Here is a 23,753-nt window from a genome sequence, read left to right as displayed (position 1 = left end):
TACAGCTCATTCTAATGTAACAAAAACTCAAAACTTCTTATTTTCAGGTGATGATACACAAAATTATATAGAAATTATATTATCTTCCATTTCTGCCAATATATTCCTCTATACTGGACCTTTAACTTGTTCATCTTTCAGAGTCAAATCTAACATTACTATGGCAGATCCTGAGTAAAGTGAATGAAGACCTTCAATGCCCAGAAACACTAACAATAGGGGGAACAGAGGGCTGTTTGCCCTGAGGTGCATTTTTTGTTTTAGTACATGGAATGTATTATTGCATATTTTCCCCTTCCACTTTTTATTGATGTATTCCTAAAGACAACGCTACACCCAAACTGAAATGAGTGCTACAACAAAAGTGCTTGCTTTGGTATTCAGTAAATATAATATAGAAGTTGCACCTTTTGATTGAATTTCCTGGTAAACAGTAATATAAGGAAATTTAGAACATTTTGTGATTAGCTTAATTGAGGCTTTGACATACTACTTTCAAAAATTAAGTTAATGTTTAGTACACCAGCATATGTTAAACATCAGCAATCAGCATTAATCAAATTAAATATGTGCAATTTAAGAGAAGTCAAATGGATGTAACGTAAGTTAAAAACAGTAGAAGTAAAAGAAGGAGAATAAAAGTAACTACAGTACGTACCCAGCTGATCGAGCCCATACAACATGGGATGAGAGCACTTATACACTGGTGTAACACAGAGAGGACATACTGTATATTTTAGGACCAAAAAAAAAAAAAAATGAAACCACATAATTAAAACAAAACACTGACATGACAGACTGAAGACGTGTAAAACAGGTTGGCCTTCCTTGGAGGCTGCAAAGAGGGGCTTATTACCACAAGTCACACTGCAGTTATGCAGGCTGACAGGTTGGCAAACTGGTTATATTGAGGTGCTTTAAAGTCTGACAGGGCATCTGTCCCAGAACTTGTCCTGTGTGCAGATCATTTGCATCTGGGAGATACCGCCAAAGAACAGTCAGTGGTCACACAGTCATCATTTGGTTACAGGACTGTCCAGAGGTAAGTGTTGTAATTCTTTACTTTGGAGATAAGAGCTATGCTGGATACTTAAAACAAAAATGTCAATGTGTTACACTGCCTTAGAGAAGTCACAAGGGAGAGCCGTAAAGAAATGTGTGTTATGCTAAATGAAGTGTGGAGCCAGTAGCGAAAAGTTTTCTAGCATTGTGCCATTCATCATCATTATCATTGTCCCATTGTAGCTTCTCATATCCCTTGTGCCTTTAATGTCTAATTAGATATGGGATGTTAAACAATAAAGGAACATCAACAACATAAATCATAATCTATGGTCTGACATGTCTGAGAGAGAGAGAGAGAGAGAAAAAAAATAATTTCATTCATTCTCTCTCTTTCTCTCAGTCTTAAATCTTCAAATCAAATAGCTCGATTGGCATGAACAGATATGTTATTGCTAAAGCATTTCATAAAAAAAAACAAGTAAATAATTAGAAGTAAAAATAAAAAGTAATCACATTTGACATGTTACATACATTAATTCATTACATACATATTTAATATACAGGTGTCACATACAGGTTCTATATCATACTGCTGCTGTCCATTTTTGATTACTATACAATATAATATAGTACACTGCATTTTTTTTATTTATCTATTTACAATTGAATACATATTAGTTGTTAGTCCCTCAGGCTGTGGCAGGCAGATGCATTTATTTGCAGTGAACTCGTCTGGGGATCTGTTCCCAGCACCACCCACTTCAAGAGAAAGAGAATGCGCATGTTGATTGAGCCTAGGCAGATGCATTTAGCCACCAAAGGAGCTGTCGTCCCTTCATCTGTGAGGACTGCTAGTTTCAGTTGTGAGGAAGTTTGTGATTTTCTTAGCTATTTCTCCAAAATGGAAATCTCTGACTGAGGGGAACACACAGTCACAGTGGCGGAGGAAGTACACTTTCTACCTCTCCTGTCGAGCAGTTACTACATACATGCTCCTCTCTGGGCAGCCATGCCTGTCTGTGTCTCCCTGTTTCTCCTGCCAGGCGATGGTCACTCAGCCTGTATTTGGTCAGGATTAGTCTTTGTTTCCTGTCTCTGACAGAGTGCAGATATTCAGTCAATTTATATTCTCTGTTTAGGCTCAAATAACAATTACTTTGTGTTTCTCTCTCTCTCTCTCTCTCTCTCTTTGACACATCAGATACACTCCTTTACTCCTGTCTCACCACTGAACATGCAGAATTCTATGTTAAGGACACTCTGCATTAATGTAAAATAACCTTGTAACCTGGTTTAAAACAAGGCCAATGCCACCCAACATTCAACTCTGCTGCATCAGGCTGAGCCCATTTGAATCATGAGAAGGTCAAAGGACCCCCTGTGGAGGACCTTGTTTTTGCTACTGGTCATTGGTTTCATCTGGCTTCTGAGTCTTCCATATTTCATCCTGGTCTGTATTCTCATTCGTTCATTCACCTATAACATAAACATTAAAGTCAGGTCACAACTGTTTGCCTCATACAAACCTCTTCTTAAATTCAGTGTTCTGTGTTGTGTGACGTATCTTGTCTGTCTGAACTGACTTTAGAGTAATGCTGAGCAAGGGGACATCAGTGTGGCCGGTCACAACACACTGAGACGGCACGGCAAAGTGTGGATGGAAACAGGCAGGGCTGAAGGTGAGAACAGAGGAGAGGAGAGACTTTTATACACATTTTTGTGTGTAAGAAAATAATCACAGTGAGTAACACGCTCTCTCTTCCTCACATAGCTGTTAAGCAGTAAAGCAAATGAGGTATGCATGTTTTTCATACTGGGCAGATACCACATGTAGTAGGCTACATTTATTGAGTTAGCATTGTTCACCAGTGGAGCTTATTTGAATGGAGAATGATTAACCCTCCGCCATTTTAACTGCACACTGTAGAACTGAAGGGAAACAGGTTGCAATAAAAGTCCAGTGTGTAAGATATAGGGGCATATATCGGCAGAAATATAATGTAAGAGGTGTGTTTTCTTTAGTGTATAATCATCTGATAATAGGAATGGTGTTTCTGTTACCTTAGAATGAGCCATTTATATCTACACAGGGAACAGATCCGTGTCCATGGACATTGCCGTGTCGCAGAACCATGTTTTCACAGTGGCCCAGAATGGACAAACCAAAGACTAGCTGCAGATAAGGCCATTTGCATGTGTTGGTCACCATAGCCCCTCCAGAATGAGCAGTTACAGAAAAATAACACATAAATATACAAACTTATATGACTGGGTCTGTTTGTTTTGGAGAGGAGGATACCTCTAAGGATAATTCAGCCCCAGTCAAAACCTCCTAACTTATTGGGAAAAAAAGGTGAGCATGTATTAGCTGGTGATGGGCGACTGACATGTCAGGGACAAGCCAAATAGTGTACAAGAAACACTGATTTGTGACGTGAAACTGCTTTGTTAAGTGTTTTTTAGCAGTTTGAAACAGGTCTGTGCACCTCCTGAGTCAAATAAGGAGTGCGCACACACACACACACTGAGCGGAAGAATGAGTGAGAGCCACTGCTCAGTGAGCAAGGTGAGCACACATTAGCTGGTGCTGGGCTCATGGCCTTTGTAACGTGGAACTGTGGGAGAAACTATGGGTGAAATTTCTTTTGATTGCAGTCTGCAATCCTCGCTGCTCGATGTCACTGAATCCCTGTAAATATTACACACTGGTCCTTTAAGGACATTAGATACAGCTAAAGAAACATCCAAATAGGAGCTATTCACGAGAGGGGATACAGGATGTAAAATAAGGAGTGAAATTAAGGTAACAGTGGATAAAATTTCACTAAGTCAATAACTTTCTGTGGAAAAATATTTTTTGTTATGTCAGTAGAATCTTTTGCATCCTGAAATATCGGGGTTTTTTTCTTGTTTTTTAGTATACATCACAGCCTCCACTCTCCTCTCTTTCTTAATTCCCCCTGACTTTTCTGCTCAAAAACATTTCCCCTTGTCTTTCCTAGAAATAATGAAGAATATTGTTACGTTTGTGGATAATCTCCTGAACATCGTGGGATCCTCTAACAACTGTAAGCAAACTGTCCAAAAAAAGATGTTTTTTTTTCTGCCACACAAATACACACTCATGTCAGTAAATATAATATTTCAAAACTGCATTTTTTATCAAATTTAAATAGGAATTTCCTTAGTATTATTTGCTAACTGATATGACTAATGACTGTTGTTGAAATTCTTGAAAATATGCTCAAAGCAAAGGGATAATTACTCAAATGAACATAACAAACTCTCTGTCTCTCAGTCTCTCCCATGCCTCCATTGAGGAACTACAAAGAAGAATTACAGTCACTCCAGATTAAAATGGAGGCAGAAAAAGAGAAGGGAAAAATGAGGGATGAGATGATTAAGGAGCTGCGTTCCGAAAAACTCCATCTCCAGCAACACGTGGCTCAGACGGAGAAACTCCTAAAGCTACAGGCAGAGAAGGTCAAATCTGGTAAAAATGACTCTTGATCAATTTAAGAACTGAATGCTAAGTGAATTCCCCCAGATGCAAGTTTTAATATAAGAAACTCTACCATGACAGTGCAGAAAGTTGTCCAAAATGATTAAAGTTACGTCTAAAGTATGTTATGATTTTCCTTCTCCTCCCTACTGAAGGCTGTATCTTTAGAAATGGGTCAATAGTGAATATTTGGTTTTTCAAAATAGGCAAAGTAGTTTTGCAAAAATGCTGGGCGCTGTAGCTTTTAGCAAATGTTACTTAAAGATGAACTACAGGTGCTGCTGTTAGGGGCTACTTTCAGCCATGGATTTATTTGCATTTCTTGCTGTACTAAGTTTACGACAGCAAGACGGCGTAAATGGGATTGAGTACAATAAATTAACATGTCATCCAGTGGTGTAGCTCACTGATGTTTTTTGTTTGTTTGTTTGTTTGTTTTTTAATGGATTTTGGACAATAATGGAGCTTTATGACGAGGAAAAAGATAGAAAGATTTTTTGGTCTTATCATGTTTCTTTACTGTCATACAAATACACACTTATTCCACAGATCTCAGTTAACATCAAAATACATTTTCAGTGAAGAAACACTACATCGAAATGAAAGAGAAATATTCACTGAGTTATAGTTAGAGTATAGTTACCTATAGTTAGGTATAGAATGGCCAGTTGCTTAAACAGTTTTTTTTTTGATGCCATCTTCTTGAAAATATGTTCAGAGCAGAGGGTTGATGACTCAACACAACAAACTCTCTTTCTCTCAGTCTCTCCTCCACCTCCCTTGAAGAACTACAAAGAAGAATTTCAGTCACTCCAGATTAAAATGGAGGCAGAAAAAGAGAAGGGACAAATGAGGGATGAGATGATTAAGGAGCTGCGCTTGGATAAAATACAGCTACAGCAGCAAGTGGCTCACTTGGAGGAACTCCTAAAGCTACAGGCAGAACAAGGCAAAACTGGTAAAATTACTCTTGATCAAATTACGTGCAGAATTCTAAATAGTTCCACAGTGCCTGCTTTTAACATGGAGAAACTCAGTACATGCAATTTATTCTGAAGCGATTCCAGTCATGTCAGCACACAAGTGGTGATCTGAGATTGGTCATGTGGGGATATGAAAAAAATCACAGAACAAAAACCTTGTCTAGATGTACCTTCTTGACTATCTAGTCTATTGGCTTTATGTTATTCTTTCTCTCATTGTCAGCAATTTCAATGACATGTCCAAAGCCAACAATGCCTTTGTCTGTCTCTCAATATGTTGTGATTTCCCTACCTTATACTTAAGATTCAAATCTTCAATGGATCAAAAATTAATGAGGTGCTTTTTTCAGAAAAGGCTAAGTCAACACATTCTCACTCCGACCTTGTCATATATTGATGTTTTACTCATGACTTTCCACGTCCACATAAGACATGCAAGCTATGCTAGGTATGTTGGTTGTTGGCATTCTGGGACACTGTGCCAAGTTCTCTTCTTTCAAGATACACCTCCGTTTTAACAAGTAATTTTACGGTTGATTACAGTCTCTTTCAAAATAAATGCACCAAGTCAGTAGAACACCACAAATTGACGTTTTTTTTCCTTCAGCAACAAACACACATGGTTAGGTTTAGGAAAAAAGAGCAGGGTTTGGCTTTAGAATCTTATGGGACACGAGCACTGCTCTCTCAGGGGAAAGTCTGTGTTTGTTAGGCCTATCCACCACTCCTCCTGCCTGCCCTACTCAGACTTTCACCACCTTACCTTTCGTCCTCGTCCCACCGTGTTCCCCCCTGATGCCAGCGGGCGCCATTAAACTATGATGGCAACCAGCCATTTATCATGCCGATGTTAAAGGACACCTTTTTCATTGGTTTCTGATGCTGCAAGTCACTGCCCAAGCACCGGATTTCGACGACTTCAGAGTGAGACTGGGCAAAATAAGTAGTTCCTGAAAAATAGCTGGGCCCTGTAGATTTTAGCAAATGTAACACAAAATTTAGTGGATGGTGCTGTTGTTAGGGACTATTTTCAGCTTTGGATTTATACACGTTTGGTACTTTAGTAAGTTTACTACAGCAAGACAGCGTAACTGGGATTGAGTTAAACTCCAGTCCACCACAATGCATATATTACCTGCATAATCTATAAATATATATCTATTATATATATAAATATATAGTATAACCTTGTGATCAGGATGACGGCAATCACAGACCAATATGCTGATGGGAGTAGAGAAGAAAGTAGTATAAAGACTGAAAGTCCTTCTCGGCATGCTGGAGTGGTGGAAGGGTTAAACAACACAGGACTTTCCCCCAGGTGTTCGGCACCATGTGAAACCAAGTGAACTTTGAGCTACGTTAAGATTAAGTAATAAAGAATACAATGATTTTTTGGTTAGTTTTAAAACACACCACACTTGGGTTTCCCCTTGAACAAAGGTACCCTTGCCTTTGCAATGAAAGCAGTCTAGTAGCAGAAGTCAGTTGTGCCAATAACATCGACCTGTTGTTGTGTATTAGACAGCATCCCAGTACATGGCAATAGTGGGTCAAACTACTAAATCATAAATGTGAACTTGTTCCGCTACACTGTACAGATGCTTTCATTTCTAATATAATAAAGCAAACACTCAGGCTGTACTCGCTCAGAGAAACACAGAGAAACAGGGTGCATCGGGGTTCTTGGATTGTTCTTACAAAAGCCTTTACTTTTTTTTTGTTCCATGCAGGGATTGACTTTAATGCTGCTGCCTGCAACTACTCCTGAAATGTAAAAAAACAACTTCGCCTTTGTGTGACTGGACTCGCTTATTCAACCAATGTCTCTTCAGGGGATTTTACACATGGTTAGGAGCGCAACCTCAGGCGGCTGAATTTCTTTGCATTTATCCAGTGAGAACTAGTTAAAACCACTCCTGTAGGCAGGTGGTGAAAACATGAAGGTTGTCCTCCTCAACAAGTCTTGAAGGTTAAACTTTAAATATTTGAATTTTAGACTTAGAAAGAATGAATGATGTTTTTATTACATTTACATTAGTGGCAGTATTTCCCACTTCATTAAGCAGGAATTTGACACAGTCTCCTCCAGCACTTATTCCAATGATATCACTAACTGGACTCAGAGTGAAATAACTAAATAAACAAAATGAAGAAATGAATACATTTTAATGAACAGAGCATGCATGCTGTTTGTGTGTTTCTCAGAAGATCAGATCAAAGAGGATAAAAATTGCCCACTGCCACCCATGGATGGATACCCAGACTGTATGAAGAAATTGAAGGTAACACGTTTCTTTATCATTGTAGTAGCAACCTTTCATTAAAACCTCATTGGTAAAAAAATCCTTAGAATGAATTAATTTAGTGACTGCTCATTCAGTCATGTTTTCAGTGTACATTGAAAAAAAATGCATTTCTATTCTAATATAATATAAAGAGATTAAAATATGGAAGATACTGTACAGCAGCGGTCTTGCTCTTGAATAGCTTATGTTAAGTGTTATGTTCCACTTGGACCGTGTAAAGCATTTTATTGATCAGAATAATGTACTTGTTTTTTGTTGTGACCCCCTGTGGCGTGTTGGTTCTCCAGTGGATGAAGGACATGTGGAGGACTGACCCTTGCTACAGCAGTCATGGGGTGAATGGATCTCTGTGCTCCTTCCTCTTCTACCTCAGTGAGGTACCCAAGTGGCTTCAGCTCTCATATCACGCAGTAACACAGCTCAGTGAAGACCTCATCACATTCAGTGTAGTGCTCAATTTTGTAAATGCAAAAAGATGTAAAAGTGTACGATCAATGCTGATGTAGCTGCCCCCTCTTTCTTTCTGTGCTGTGTTAAGATAGAGCCCTGGTGTCCTGTACTTCCAGGCCGAGTGATTCCTGAAGATGTAGTGGAAAAGGTAAAAGCAAAAACGAAAGAATGTCAAGACTGCATGCTAGTTGTGTGTACTTGTTGTGAGTAAAATATATATAATCTTTGTAATCTTTTTCTAGCAGTAGCACACACCCTAAACCTACGCAAAACATTTTTCATTGTCCTCTGAGCTCATTTTCTAAATTAGTTGCCTACATAGCCTGATGGTTGATGTCACTTTAATGCTAGTACTGTATGTGGCGTTCATTGTCCAGGAAAGCAAAATTTCAAACTGACACAAATTGGAGTAGAGACATTGGCAATGATCTGTGATCCTCTTAAGCTCAGTTGGAAAGAGCAAATTTGATTTATCAATGCTAAAGAGGTAAGAAGTCATTGTGCTTTTAGGAGATTCGGAAGTCCAACACAAATTAACAAAAATGGTAGCTAGAAGGGCATATAGAGAGCATAGATTCCTGCCAAGGTCAGATGCCCTATCTTGCAATGTTAACAAAAGTGAGAAATAATTTGTGATGTATCCATCCTGTGATTCAGACCTGCTCCCAAATTGAATGTCTTCCTCCTTGGCCCATGCTACACCCCTCCACCAAGTTTCATGAAAATCGGGCAGGTAGTTTTTCTGCAGTCCTGCTGACAACAGTGTAACAAACTGACATCCCACCCTAAATTTTTTGTCTGTTTTCACAGGCAGAGCCTGACGATGCAGTGGTACAGGAAAGTTTTAAAGATCTGTACCCCCCTCTGGAAAACAGAGTCCAGTTTCGTTGGATACGCCAAAGAATTGGCAGTATGGAGAAGATTTGGGTTGATGCTGGGCGCTCTCTTTCAGCCAAATACAACCTCACAGAGAGAAAAGCCAAACAGGTAATGTATACCTCCCATCTGTTTTTATTGGAACACTAATTGACCGTTCCCTTACCCCCGCCCAAAGAGCTGTTTGTTCTCACATGGCACCATGGTGATGAGGGGGACTTATTTCCATCTGCAATCATTTTTGAACACAGGTCACTCTAATGACCTTTAATGCTGTAGCTTACTATGGCATTCACTGATTTAACATAGAGAGAACATGTGCAGGTAGTTTTGATTCTGTTTTGGATTTTTTTGTCATCAGTCTTTATTCATATAGCACTTTTCATACAAACAGAATGCAACACAAAGTGCTTCACACAATAACAATAAAACAATACCTAAACAATACAATACAAAACAGGAACTGTGACATGTATAGTTCCATAGTGATGCTCATGAAAGGGACACATTAATTTCTTGTTAGAGAATGCTTTTAGAGCTGGCTGCCTCACTCCCTCCTTAAATTTGGTTCTCATTTCAGTGATACTAAAACCAGGAAAACAAGTTTATAGATGTGAATGACGTACATAGAGACCTTACTATTTCTTGAACTCAACTAAACTGGCCTTCCATTATACATTACAAGGGTATTTAATGTTATCTGTGCAGGAAATGAGCCATCAGGCACAGATACTTTTTCCTTAAATGCTCAAAGAGCTTTTCATGTGATAGCCATATTATTTTGAAATCTTAGAAAATTGCTTCTGGGATCCAAGTGGGCAAAATATCTTGACCAAATTAAAACATATGAAACAAAGGAGAGTAATCTCATTCCCGCACATCTACCCCTCCCCAGATTCTGGTTCATCCTGGAGCAGTTACAGATGAATCACGTTCTAGAATAGCAGAGGCTGCGTTCAGTGGTGGCCCCCTTGGGGAACTAGTCCAGTGGAGTGACCTCATCTCCACACTTTACATCCTGGGTCACCATGTTCACCTTACTGCCTCCATACCTGACCTCAAGCAGTGAGTATGCACACAAAATAGGTTTAGGGTAAATGGGAATAGGACATATGACACAATAAACCAGTGATTATGGCTGAAAAAGCATCATGTAAATCATACACCATGCTCGTAATGTGCAACTTTGAGGTTATAACTAGTTGATGTGTACATTTCCACGTATTCCATATTTTTCCTTAATTGCTACAGATGTGTAATAACTCTATTTCTGTATATCCATTCTTGTGTTTATCTCTCTCTCACTCTAGTTTTTTTGGGATTAAGACAGGCAGCTGCCCACCTCATACTAAAAAAGTGGAAGCAGACCTGATCTATACCGACATTATCGGCCTTAGACAGATTCAGGCACTGCTAAATACATCTTGGCTAAAATACAGGTGAGTATCAAGACCCTGGTCCTGACATTATTTTAAAGCACTTGTGAGTTACATGAGAGTGAGACTATGTGCACATACAGCATCAGTGAAAGAGTGAGATGTCTCATACAGTGATGCCTTATCAGAAGTATACAAATTAAATGCAATTCACCTATGTTTTAGCATCTGTATAAGATCCCATCTGATGAAGATGATAATACCGTATTTCAGTCAGGAAGATTTCATTTAATAGAGTCTAAAGGGGTAGAGATGTCATGAACAGTGCCAGACCTAGCATGCAAGCTTCCCCTGACCCCTTGTGTTGTAATTTTCTGTTACTCTAATACTCTCCACATACACAGTTGCCCTTATATTTTGATTTTTTTTCCAAAAATCACCCCGCAGACAAGTAGATGATTAGCTCAGGAGAGCAATAGAAATTTAAAAAGAAGATTGAAGATGTCCTTCAGTGGAGAAGTAGTCAAGAGGCAGCAGAGAGGGGAGTCAAGTATGAGTCAATTGGTGATTATGCTGGCACAGAGGTTACAGAGGGTAAAGTGATTTTGGCAGAATTCTCAGAATAAGAAAGGACTATATGGATCCGAGTTCAAACTTGTTGGGTGCAATTACTGTTTTGTAATATCTGCTTTTATATAAATGATATAATTTCACCAAACAGGAATAATAGCAAGCCAGAGTCTGAGGCCTGTAAAGACGGAGTGGGTTGGAGATAGTGATATGATAAAAGACAATGTCAAATAAGGTAATGAGGTATCTGGCAGAAAAAAAAGGAGAGAAAGACTAAAAGAAGGAAAGTAATTTAGCAGTTTCTTGTCACATTTAAGGAAAAGGAATACAGAAAGAACAGATGCAGTGAAGGAAGATGAATGGAAAATTATATAACCGTTTTAAAATTTCATCGGGGGAAATGGAGCAGTTCTGATTTCTGCATCTAACATTTCAAAAATGGCAACATAAATGTATTTCTTACATCAATTTAGGATGAACAGAAAGTGGATGTTGCCATCACTCAACTTTCAATCAAGTGACTGTCTGTCATGTGTCACTAAAATGTAATCTGAAGTCTTGTGTATATGCATTCATGTTAGTAGAATGATGTGGGGAAAACAGGTCCCCATCCCCAGGTTTTCAAAGACCCTGTGGAAATTCTGAAAGCAGAAGAGCGGAGGCTTTTATGGTGACATATAAACGCTATGTTTTGGTGTTTAGGAATTATGTGGTCAGCAATCACGGAGTGTAATGTTCAGATGGATAGATAGATGGATAGATGGATAGGTAGGTAGGTAGACAGATAGATAGATAGATAGACAGATAGATGGATGGATGGATAGGTAGATAGATAGATAGATAGATAGATAGATAGATAGATAGATAGATAGATAGATAGATGGATGGATGGGTGGATGGATGGATAGATAGATAGATAGATAGATAGATAGATAGATAGATAGATAGATAGATAGATAGATAGATAGATAGATAGATAGATAGATGGATGGATGGATGGGTGGATGGATGGATAGATAGATAGATAGATAGATAGATAGATAGATAGATAGATGGATAGATAGATAGATAGATAGATAGATAGATAGATAGATGGATGATGGATGATAGACAGATAGATGGATGGATGGATAGATAGATAGATAGATAGATAGATAGATAGATAGATAGATGGATAGACAGATAGATGGATGGATGATGGATGATAGACAGATAGATGGATGGATGATAGATAGATAGATAGATAGATAGATAGATAGATAGATAGATAGATAGATGATGGATAGATGGATAGATAGATAGATAGATAGATAGATAGATAGATAGATGGATGATGGATGATAGACAGATAGATGGATGGATGGATAGATAGATAGATAGATAGATGGATAGACAGATAGATGGATGGATGATGGATGATAGACAGATAGATGGATGGATGGATGGATGATAGATAGATAGATAGATAGATAGATAGATAGATAGATAGATAGATAGATAGATAGACGGACGGACGGACGGACGGACGGACGGATGGACAGACAGACAGATAGATAGATAGACAGATAGATGGATGGATGATGGATGATAGACAGATAGATGGATGGATGGATGGATGATGGATGGATAGATAGATAGATAGATAGATAGATAGATAGATAGATAGATGGATAGACAGATAGATGGATGGATGATGGATGATAGACAGATAGATGGATGGATGGATGGATGGATGATAGATAGATGGATAGATAGATAGATAGATAGACAGACAGACAGACAGACAGATAGATAGATAGATAGATAGATAGATAGATAGATAGATAGAGGATGGATGGATAGACAGATAGATGGATGGATAGATAGATAGATAGATAGATAGATAGATAGATAGATAGAGATACGATGTGTGTGTTGATATGTTTATGTGTGTGTACCTTTGTCTGTTGACCAGGTGCAAGTTTCGTGTGTTGGACACTTTCGGCACAGAGCCAGACTTCAATCATGCAGCTTGGGCCCAGAAGAACAACCTTAAGAGTCCATTTGGCGGCCTGCACCTGATCCCTATGCAGTTCTACACCATGTTCCGTATGTTTCTGTTTCTTTCTCTTCTCCAACAGCTCCTTGTGTGATTTACATATGTAGACACAGAAATGGCACCTTTTTTTTTCTTTTTTAATACCTGTCTTAATAAATGTGTGTTCTCTTACTGTGAGCAGCTCATACACCAGACAACACATTCCTGGGCTTTGTGGTGCAGCACCAGCTGACCTCTGAACAAACTGAGCAGTTAAAGTCTACCACAAGACAAAACCAGGCACTTGTGTACGGCAAGAGAGCCTCGTTTTGGAAGGTAACAATGGACTGACGTTGAAATAGAAAAAAAAAACAAGCAAAAAAAACAAGCATTTTTCCGGGAAGTACTCTATAAGATATTTATTTCCTCAGGCACCTATATTGATTTGATAAAGTACTAAAGAAGCGTTCAGGTTCTAGTTAGGGGTGGCTGGATAGAAAAAAAAACTGTTGAGTAAAAATCCTGGTAGACAAATTTTCCAATGAAGAGGAAATAATGAAGGAACTTTTTTTAATTTTTCACATTTTAGGAGCAGTTTTGATTGTTATACGCATTGAAAACACTTCAAATATATCCCCTCATTCTACCTTTTGTGTGTTTAGTAGTTTGTCGGTTCACCCTTTTTTTTCAGACATCCCCTCACAATACCAACTTGTCAGGTGTAATATGTGCCGCATCCATTGATTTTCCAGCAAATCACCATTTGTTTCCTCTGCTGTTTCTCTGCAGGGTAAAGAGGCTTATCTGGACGTTATCCATAAGCACTTAGAGATCCATGGGACGGTCGATAACAGTGCTACTATTCCAAATTATGTGAAAAACCACGGCATTGTCAAAGGCACTGAGGTTCAGGCCTTGTTGAGGCAGAGCAAGGTGAGTGTGTGTCTCCCTTTAATTTACCTTTGAGATTTGCTGGCTTTACTTCTTCCAACATACAGCCCACTGCTGTATTCATAAAAACAATAACAGTAAGCTATTTTTCCCACTTGTGATTTTTTTTCTTTTCCTATGACCTTATAAAACCCCAATATGTAGTATTAAAGGTAAACACCACCTATAATTAAGAATTCCAATAAGATATTTCCATGGTGTAGGAAAATTTCTGATGTGAAACAGAAAATGTATCCATATACTTCGAACACTCCCCTGAGTGCTCTCAGTGTCATCTATAACATCTTTTACCTTTCATTGTCTATGGAGCAGCTCCACACTTTATACTTGATGACATCATAAATTTCACTTTTAGCTCTCTAGGTTTTTTTTTCTATTTGGGAGAGAGAGTTTTTACTAATATTGTTTGACTGTGTAAGAACATAGGAATAACATATATGAATTTTGAAAATGGGCATAGTTCCCCTTTAAAGTGGCAACTGTTCCCTCATTTGATGGAAGTGACGACAACGAAAACAACAACTAAACAACAACTAAACTCTTGGGTATAACCATTACATAGAAAATGTCTTGTTGATTTCAAAATGGGCAGAGCTATCAAAATGTGTCACTCATGTCCATTTTCAGGAATGTTAAAGGTCCAGTGTGTAAAAATTAAGGGGATATAGTGGCATCTAGTGGTGAAGATTGCAACCAGCTGAAACTTCTCCAGGTTAGAATTCCTTCAGTGGTCATTGGTTAGGAGTTGGTTCCCGGGAGCTGAATTTTCTGCACAAGTCCATGTTACAAATCAGTGTTTCTCCTTTGCTGTTCGGGACTGCAGGCAGGCTGCTAGCCTAGCACCTGCTAATCTGTGCATGTTAAAAACTCACTGTAGTAGGTCTGCAAAAACACAAATGGCACTCTCTGAAGCCAGCGTGTAGTTTGTCTATTCTGGACTACTGTAGAAACATGATGATGTGACATGTTAATCTATGCAGACAAGGGTCCACTCCCTATGTAGATTTAAACAGCTCATTCTGAGGTAACAAAAACATGATTCATATTTTCAGGTGATTATACACTAAAGAAAACTTATTTTATTATATTCCATATTTGCCAATTTGTCTCCTTAAACCCTACACACTGGACCTTTAAAGGAGATAAGATGTAAAATGTTTGTATGTGGCACATGTGCATTATTGGATGTCCTGAACTTCTCAGTTAGACAGAAGGTCAAATGCATGCCGTTCTGTCCTCACTGAAAGTGGAGGGGAGACTGGCCTGCGGTCTTTTAATAACCTTCCTCTGGAGATAGACCTTTACCAGGGATAAGCACTATCACAAAAGTAGACGAGTGACAGAAGATAACGTAACTCTTTTGCAATACAGACCTAGCGCTTTGAAAAAAGCAGTTTTGTAAAGGGTTGCCATTCAGTAAAATCATTCATCCTTCTTTATGAAAAAAATCCCTGAATGAAACTACTTTCAAAGAGATTTCTAAGAGTAATAGATTCAAGGTTTTTCTGACTTATACAGAGTTTGTATAGTTTATGACAAAAACAGATGTTAGTTAAAAAGCATAGTGGTGTATGTTGTGTATGTAGTTAGTGGACATTTGATTACAGTGTTTATGCTGCAGTACCTATTTATCATATGACAAAGTTAATTAGTACTGTATCTTGTTTTACGTGGATGTGTTTGTATGTAATTATGCACAGTATGCAGATGCATTTGTATGTAATTATGCACAATATGTGAATGCATTTGTGTGCACTGTTTTTCCCTAAGGACCACAGGAAGGGTCCGCCCAATCACCTGAATAGATGTTAGCATTGAACGTTCCTACAAACCAGGGATATGTTTACTTTTGTATGTTTCATATATAAATATAAATCTCTACGTTTCTTTATATGTCGTTACAAAGCTGTGGTTAATGTGTGATTAGGTATAGCCACAAAAAGCGCTTGGTTAGGGCGAGGAAAACATAATGTTTTGGCTTCAAATTCCCAGTTTGATTACTACAAACACTACTGGACATGTCCTGGTCTGTCTTTCAAAAACACCTACCTCTGCTGCTTTCCTGCCATCTCACCTGGGTGTCACACAATACATCCTTCTCCTCACAAGAAACTTAGCTCATATACATGTAATCTGAGCTATATCATATGTATGAAATGTACAAATGTAAAATATCAGTGATTTGTGGAAACCTACAGTGCCAACATTGTACTCTGGCTACTGTGCTGGAAGAGCAGCTGTTGCATTGGTGACAAAAAATGGGGATAAACAAGTGATCCAGATGGATTTATTTGCCTGTGAGACTCCATATAGAAGTAATGCCACACACTTCTAGTGGGTTGTAAGTGATGATTGAGAGGGATTACTTCTGTATGAGTGTATACATTGTTTTTCTTTTTTTAGAAAAATCCTGTGTAGTTTATCTTTGGAACATTACTCCAGCAGCATCACACTCTTTTTGTCTGCGTTTCATATAAACAAGAAAAATATGCATGCAGCCGTTTAAGACTCTTCCTATTCACTGAGCTCATCATTTCTTGTCCTGGTGTTGGCTGGCATCATGTGGTGGCAGTACAGTAGTGCACGTGGTTACCTCTGCATGTGTTGCTTACAAGGGTTGGGACATTCTAAACTGTTTCTTCTTTTTATCTTTGGTCTGTTGTAGGTTTTTGTCGGATTGTCTTTCCCATATGAAGGCCCCGCCCCATTGGAGGCCTTAGCCAATGGCTGTGCTTTCCTGAACCCCAGGTTACACCCGCCACAGAGTAGCCTGAACACAGAGTTCTTCAAGGGAAAGCCCAACATAAGAGAGGTCAGGGGGCAAATCTGAGACACTTACCATGAGCTGATAAACACTTAAACCTCAAACAAATGAGCAAGTTGATCCAACGTAAAAATCAATCTACTGTCTTTTCCTCAAAAAAAGGAAAAAAAAGATTAAATTAATTTAATCATTTTCACTGTTGATGTGCAGGTGACATCCCAGCATCCGTATGCAGAAGCCATAGGAGAGCCTTATGTTTGGATGGTAGATATGCACAACTCCACAGATGTGGAGAGAGCTCTCACTGCCATCCTTAATCAAACTGTAAGTACCCGCTAAATATAGTGCCAGATTTTGTGCCAGTCTTTCCCAAAGAGCAAAGTGTAAATACAGAGGAAGCTCAGCATGATGAATACAGAGCTGCAATTTGCCCGTGACATATCAGTAATTATGGGTTTTGCATATACATTTCAGATTGAGCCCTACCTTCCCTATGAGTTTTCCTGTGAAGGGATGCTCCAGAGGGTCAACATCCTGATTGAGAAGCAGGTTGGAGAAATGTTGGTTTTCAGATGGAAAAGGGATCAGAGATTAGGTGTTCAAGTGGAAGTGTTTTTGCGTTGCCTTTTTTTTCTTCTTCTTCAGAAATGTTTTTGCAAATTCCTGTGAGATGATACATTATAGACACATACAATTTTCACCAGTTATTGGAAGTTGTGTGCAAATGTTGCTCAAGAAACATGATGCCAATTGGCCACATGGGGGCGCTACACCTCCTCCTAAACCAATGGTCCAATACGAACCAAACTTTCTGTGGATCATTATTCAACCAACTTTATATTAATATATTGACCAAAAAACTTAAGAGGGGTTGTGGCTCAGCACATAAATAGACCTAAATCCATAACCATTTAGCCAATCATCACAAGACTTGTGATCTGAACATGTCGGAACATTCAACACAACATTCAAATTTTCTCTTCGGGAGTGCCAAAACTGTAGGTTTGAATCGTACCACATTTACTATGGATCATCATTGGAACAAACTTATCAAACACTTGTTGATATCTCACTGCATTTTGAGGATATTGATGAATGAACTTTAAAACTGGTGTGGTTCAGCACACAAACAGACCTACCTCCATAACCACTAGGCCAATTGTCACAAAACGTTGATATGTCTACATCAGTACCTTTAACATGAACTGAAAGTTTCATTCCAATCAACCACTCAAAGCAAATGCAGGCACAGGCGAGGCATAACGCAAATCAGAATATAAATCAGAAACTGTTTGTCTAATCCTTCCAAAACTTGCAGGATATGTTGAATGTTAAATCATGTGTGTAAAATTATTTTGAAATTGCTTAATAGGGGGTGCCACCAGTTGCAAACAACTGCATTGGCCTTTCACATGTACAAACATTTACAAACTCGGTAGATATTTTGAACTAAGCCACTGAAGTATGTCCCCAAAAGCTTACTGCATCTGACCAATAGAAAGTGACCATGCTGCCAAAGAAGAGCATGGCCCAGCACAAAATTTGGCCATTAAAGGAGCTATATGTAAAAAATCTAAAGCAAATTGTCGTACAATCATCCTAATATGTCACAGAGACTAAGGAATAATGTTCATATAACATACTGATCTCACCGACAACAATAGTACAGCCAGAATATTTGCATCTAAAAAATTTTTTTGCAGTCTGCAAATCATGTTTATGTTTTGAATTTCTGTTTTGGCCTGTTGTGCCACCCACCGCCGTCCACCAGTCACGCAGTCAGTAGAGTCTCAGCATCAGTTACAGTTACGACTGAGCTACAGCAGCACGGCAAGCAGCATTAGCAGTGTCCCAGTACATAGCATTAGCAGCCGGCTCCTCCTCTGCTGTATCCCGGCAGCAGCGTTAGCTATGTCCCGGTACATAGCATTAGCAGCCGGCTTCTACTCTGCTGTATCCCGGCAGCAGCGTTAGCTATGTCCCGGTACATAGCATTAGCAGCCGGCTCCTCCTCCGCTGTATCCCGGCAGCAGTGTTAGCTGTGTCCCGATACATAGCATTAGCAGCCGGCTCCTCCTCCGCTGTATCCCGGCAGCAGGGTTAGCTATGTCCTGGTACATAGCATTAGCAGCCGGCTTCTACTCCGCTGTATCCCGGCAGCAGCGTTAGCAGTGTCCCGGTACATAGCATTAGCAGCCGGCTTCTACTCCGCTGTATCCCGGCAGCAGCGTTAGCTATGTCCCGGTACATAGCATTAGCAGCCGGCTCCTCCTCCGCTGTATCCCGGCAGCAGCGTTAGCTATGTCCCGGTACATAGCATTAGCAGCCGGCTTCTACTCCGCTTTATCCCGGCAGCAGCGTTAGCAGTGTCCCGGTACATAGCATTAGCAGCCGGCTCCTCCTCCACTGTATCCTGGCAGCAGCGTTAGCAGTGTCCTTGTACATAGCATTAGCAGCCGGCTCCTCAGCTGTATCCCGGCAGCAGCATTAGCAGTGTCCCGGTTCATAACATTAGCAACCGGCTCCTCCTCCGCTGTATCCTGGCAGCAGCGTTAGCAGCAGAGAAGCCGGACTTGCTCGAACGGTCTGCTGGAAAACTGACGATCAAGGACGCAGCGACGCGGCCCTGCCACGGCAGCCGGCCGTGGTCAAACAAATCAGTCTCCAGCGTGCCGCTGTCCAGCAACCTCGAATCTGTAGGGGGGGGCAGTAACCGTTTTGGCCACATTTTTACATACAGTGCCTATAATAAATGAGAATCTGTCTGATCAGCATAAAACGTGTTGGTTATTTTTAATGCAGTTGTCATAAACTGTCAAAGGTCTTGATTCTATGCAGCTTTCAAATTTTAACCCCAGGATCGTACTAGCGGCGATATGTTCATTATTTTATTATTATTATTATATTTATTATTATGTTTTTTTATTTTCTTCTCTTCTCATCTTGTTCTCATCTTTACCTCAGGACTTCTGCAATAGTACAGGGAGCTGGCTTCCACTGAGCGCACTCCAGGTTGTGAAGGCGGAAGCGAACAAATCCTGCAAACAGGAATGCCAGAAGGCAGGGCTGATCTGTGAACCTGCATTTTTTCCATACCTTAACAATGCTGAGAATCTTGCAAAGTAAGTACACATGTCGGTGTGTATAGAATCCAGTGACACAAGTCCTACTTTATTTTTTTGTGTCTTTGTTTATGAAATATGGCTTGAAATGTGTTGTATGCAGTGTGAGGAGATGCTCTAATTGGGGGGGTATCACCTATACATACAGTACAGGCCAAAAGTTTGGACACACCTTCTCATTCAATGCGTTTTCTTTATTTTCATGACTATTTACATTGTAGATTCTCACTGAAGGCATCAAAACTATGAATGAACACGTGGAGTTATGTACTTAACAAAAAAAGGTGAAATAACTGAAAACATGTTTTATATTCTAGTTTCTTCAAAATAGCCACCCTTTGCTCTGATTACTGCTTTGCACACTCTTGGCATTCTCTCCATGAGCTTCAAGAGGTAGTCACCTGAAATGGTTTCCACTTCACAGGTGTGCCTTATCAGGGTTAATTAGTGGAATTTCTTGCTTTATCAGTGGGGTTGGGACCATCAGTTGTGTTGTGCAGAAGTCAGGTTAATACACAGCCGACAGCCCTATTGGACAACTGTTAAAATTCATATTATGGCAAGAACCAATCAGCTAACTAAAGAAAAACGAGTGGCCATCATTACTTTAAGAAATGAAGGTCAGTCAGTCCGGAAAATTGCAAAAACTTTAAATGTGTCCCCAAGTGGAGTCGCAAAAACCATCAAGCGCTACAACGAAACTGGCACACATGAGGACCGACCCAGGAAAGGAAGACCAAGAGTCACCTCTGCTTCTGAGGATAAGTTCATCCGTCACCAGCCTCAGAAATCTCAAGTTAACAGCAGCTCAGATCAGAGACCAGATGAATGTCACACAGAGTTCTAGCAGCAGACCCATCTCTAGAACAACTGTTAAGAGGAGACTGCGCGAATCAGGCCTTCATGGTCAAATAGCTGCTAGGAAACCACTGCTAAGGAGAGGCAACAAGCAGAAGAGATTTGTTTGGGCCAAGAAACACAAGGAATGGACATTAGACCAGTGGAAATCTGTGCTTTGGTCTGATGAGTCCAAATTTGAGATCTTTGGTTCCAACCGCCGTGTCTTTGTGAGACGCAGAAAAGGTGAACGGATGGATTCCACATGCCTGGTTCCCACTGTGAAGCATGGAGGAGGAGGTGTGATGGTGTGGGGGTGTTTTGCTGGTGACACTGTTGGGGATTTATTCAAAATTGAAGGCACACTGAACCAGCATGGCTACCACAGCATCCTGCAGCGACATGCCATCCCATCCGGTTTGCGTTTAGTTGGACATTTATTTTTCAACAGGACAATGACCCCAAACACACCTCCAGGCTGTGTAAGGGCTATTTGACCAAGAAGGAGAGTGATGGAGTGCTGCGGCAGATGACCTGGCCTCCACAGTCACCAGACCTGAACCCAATCGAGATGGTTTGGGGTGAGCTGGACCGCAGAGTGAAGGCAAAGGGGCCAACAAGTGCTAAACACCTCTGGGAATTCCTTCAAGACTGTTGGAAAACCATTTCAGGTGACTACCTCTTGAAGCTCATGGAGAGAATGCCAAGAGTGTGCAAAGCAGTAATCAGAGCAAAGGGTGTCTATTTTGAAGAAACTAGAATATAAAACATGTTTTCAGTTATTTCACCTTTTTTTGTTAAGTACATAACTCCACATGTGTTCATTCATAGTTTTGATGCCTTCAGTGAGAATCTACAATGTAAATAGTCATGAAAATAAAGAAAACGCATTGAATGAGAAGGTGTGTCCAAACTTTTGGCCTGTACTGTATATGTATACATATACACTCATCATACCTCTAGCTCTGTTCATTTTTTTCCCATCATTTTTTCATTAAGGCAATTCAGCTGTAAAAAAAACATCACCATGTCATGCATAGGCATTTGTCTTTGGAGAGCTGTCTGCTTTTTTTCTAGCCAACAACTACAAATTAAAAACAGGCAGACATTTACTTTAATATTTTCAGCAGTTTTTTTTAAGCTCATAATTAGTTGGCACTTTTTGATGTCAGCCAACACATACAATTTGGACTACTTTACAGTCTTTTTTATGTGGGACACACAAATATTGTATGCAAGTTCAAATTACTATTAAATATATCTAAGCTGTCAGAGCCTTCGCAGGAAGCCTTTTCACCACCGCTTAATTACACTGAGCCAATTTTGCCAATTTTAGCAGGTGTCAGAGTTAGCTCATAAGCTGACAAAAAAAAGGAACAAAACAGCTTAAAAACTTAGCCCAGCGCTTTTAATATGAGCCTTTCATGTAGATTCTCCTCTGGAGTTTTGCACAGGTCCCCTTCGCTGGGGTCACTTAATCCAGCCACATATACCTGATATGTGAATATAAGAATTTAAATGTTGTAGCTTGCTGAAGATGACTCCATCCTCCATCACTATTTGATTTACAATGATTGATGATGCTAATGATTTCTCCTCCTGTTTGTTTTTCTCCAGCTACAGTGTAGACTGTCAAACATCAGAGTTTTCTGACAGTCACTTGGTGTTCCCAGCCTACAACAGCATCAGTAAGCACTGTCTGTTCCAGTCTGACCCCCTGCTCTTCAGCTGTGTGAGATCAGACCAGTCTTTGATTCGCATCTGCCCCTGTAGAGACTACATCAAGGACCAGATAGCCTTATGCAAGGCATGTGTCTAGCAGCTGGATAGAAAACAAAACCCTATGTACATACAGGTTAACAAAAACCCAGTAAACATATTTATGATGATTTTATCTGAATGTCCTGACTCACTCCCTCATAGACTTTGGCTGATGTTCCCATCCTTATATTTCGGGGGGATAAACGTTTGAATTGAGGGTCTGCCATGAATTTTGTAGAGTGCCACTCCCCTGTAACACTGCAGTGTCTGACATGATCTCTTTCCTGAAGAAAGATACCTTTATCCTGTAAATCTCCCACTCCACCTCTACACTCCACGTGGCTCAGTGACACCATGCTCACCCATGTTCATTAAGTTCACCCTGAAAAGGGTCAACAGACTCAGAGACCGTTTACACGTGGCTGGCTATTTTCATAAACGGACATTTCACCATCTCCGTTTTCAAAAAGATCTTCGTTTACACTTACCCGTGTATATATACACAAGAGCATGCCAAACCTGTAGGTGGCAGTGTAACGAGAAGCTCAAGCCTTCCATGTATCCATTGTCACCATAGCAACATAGGTTGCACTTTTGACACAGGGGCAAGTTCTGGCGCATACTGTGACGTGGGCTGCCTATAACTCCGTTTATCTCTGTTTATCTCAGTTTACATGCAAACGCGCAACCGGAGTTTTCCAAAATCTCCACTCTGGTCGGAGTTTTTATGAAGACTCATTTTCAGAGGAGAAATCTCCGTTTGCGTGTAAACGAAGGGCACAAACGAAGGAAGATGTAAATCACAGTGTACATGTAAACAGCCTCTCATACTAGGAGGTGGCACCCAATGTCCTGAACTTTTCTTTAAAATCACCAGATTAGGATCTATGAGACTTAATTGCCTAATATCTGACAAGACCACGTGCCTGGACTTTTGGTATATAACACGAATGTATGTACATTTTTATGACTGAACAGTTTTACAATGGATTTATCAACAGTTGGGTTAGTATTTATTTATTTATTTATTGTTTTCCACAGTGGGGTGGGGTGTGGCATTGACAGACACGTGTTGGGGATTATTTTAATGGTCTATTGTGTTTCCTTTTTTGTCATTCTTAAAATCCCTTGGCATTTTGTAACTTTCTACTATTGAGCGTGACAATCTCCTTGCATTGTACATGCATTGTTGAAGTATACAGCCAATGTGGCTTGTTACACCCGTCATTG

At 39.8% G+C, this 23,753-nt stretch overlaps 1 protein-coding gene across 4 annotated transcripts; it reads left to right on the top strand.

Annotated features, from left to right (window-relative positions):
- Positions 1-740: 740 nt before the first annotated feature.
- Positions 741-22,656, top strand: LOC117251389 (alpha-1,6-mannosylglycoprotein 6-beta-N-acetylglucosaminyltransferase A-like). 4 transcript variants are annotated; one of them, XM_078174371.1, is made up of 20 exons: positions 741-1,042; positions 2,207-2,455; positions 2,594-2,684; positions 4,008-4,073; positions 4,304-4,498; positions 5,271-5,465; positions 7,702-7,775; positions 8,087-8,176; positions 8,338-8,397; positions 9,060-9,236; positions 10,021-10,190; positions 10,436-10,564; positions 13,026-13,159; positions 13,291-13,424; positions 13,878-14,021; positions 16,705-16,851; positions 17,014-17,127; positions 17,278-17,352; positions 19,768-19,925; positions 22,380-22,656. In XM_078174371.1, exons 2-20 carry the CDS (start codon positions 2,363-2,365, stop codon positions 22,579-22,581), a joined length of 2,448 nt encoding a protein of 815 aa, XP_078030497.1. In that variant the 5' UTR covers positions 741-1,042; positions 2,207-2,362; the 3' UTR covers positions 22,582-22,656. The 4 variants fall into 4 exon arrangements, with proteins under 4 accessions (XP_078030497.1, XP_078030496.1, XP_033473540.1 ...); XM_078174370.1 differs by having other exon boundaries at positions 743-1,042; positions 2,309-2,455; positions 7,699-7,775; XM_033617649.2 differs by having other exon boundaries at positions 744-1,042; positions 7,699-7,775.
- The last annotated feature ends 1,097 nt before the right edge of the window (positions 22,657-23,753 follow it).

This window comes from Epinephelus lanceolatus, chromosome 14 (assembly GCF_041903045.1).
Source record: "Epinephelus lanceolatus isolate andai-2023 chromosome 14, ASM4190304v1, whole genome shotgun sequence".
Taxonomy (NCBI): domain Eukaryota; kingdom Metazoa; phylum Chordata; class Actinopteri; order Perciformes; family Serranidae; genus Epinephelus; species Epinephelus lanceolatus.
This window is presented reverse-complemented; position numbering and strand designations above follow the sequence as displayed.

Excerpts from the sequence above, each read along its gene's own strand:
- LOC117251389 (XM_078174370.1), top strand. The coding sequence starts at position 2,363 with ATGAGAAGGTCAAAGGACCCCCTGTGGAGGACCTTGTTTTTGCTACTG. Across the intron at positions 8,398-9,059 it reads CTGAAGATGTAGTGGAAAAG|GCAGAGCCTGACGATGCAGT; the intron begins GTAAAAGCAAAA and ends CTGTTTTCACAG. Across the intron at positions 17,353-19,767 it reads ACATCCTGATTGAGAAGCAG|GACTTCTGCAATAGTACAGG; the intron begins GTTGGAGAAATG and ends TCTTTACCTCAG.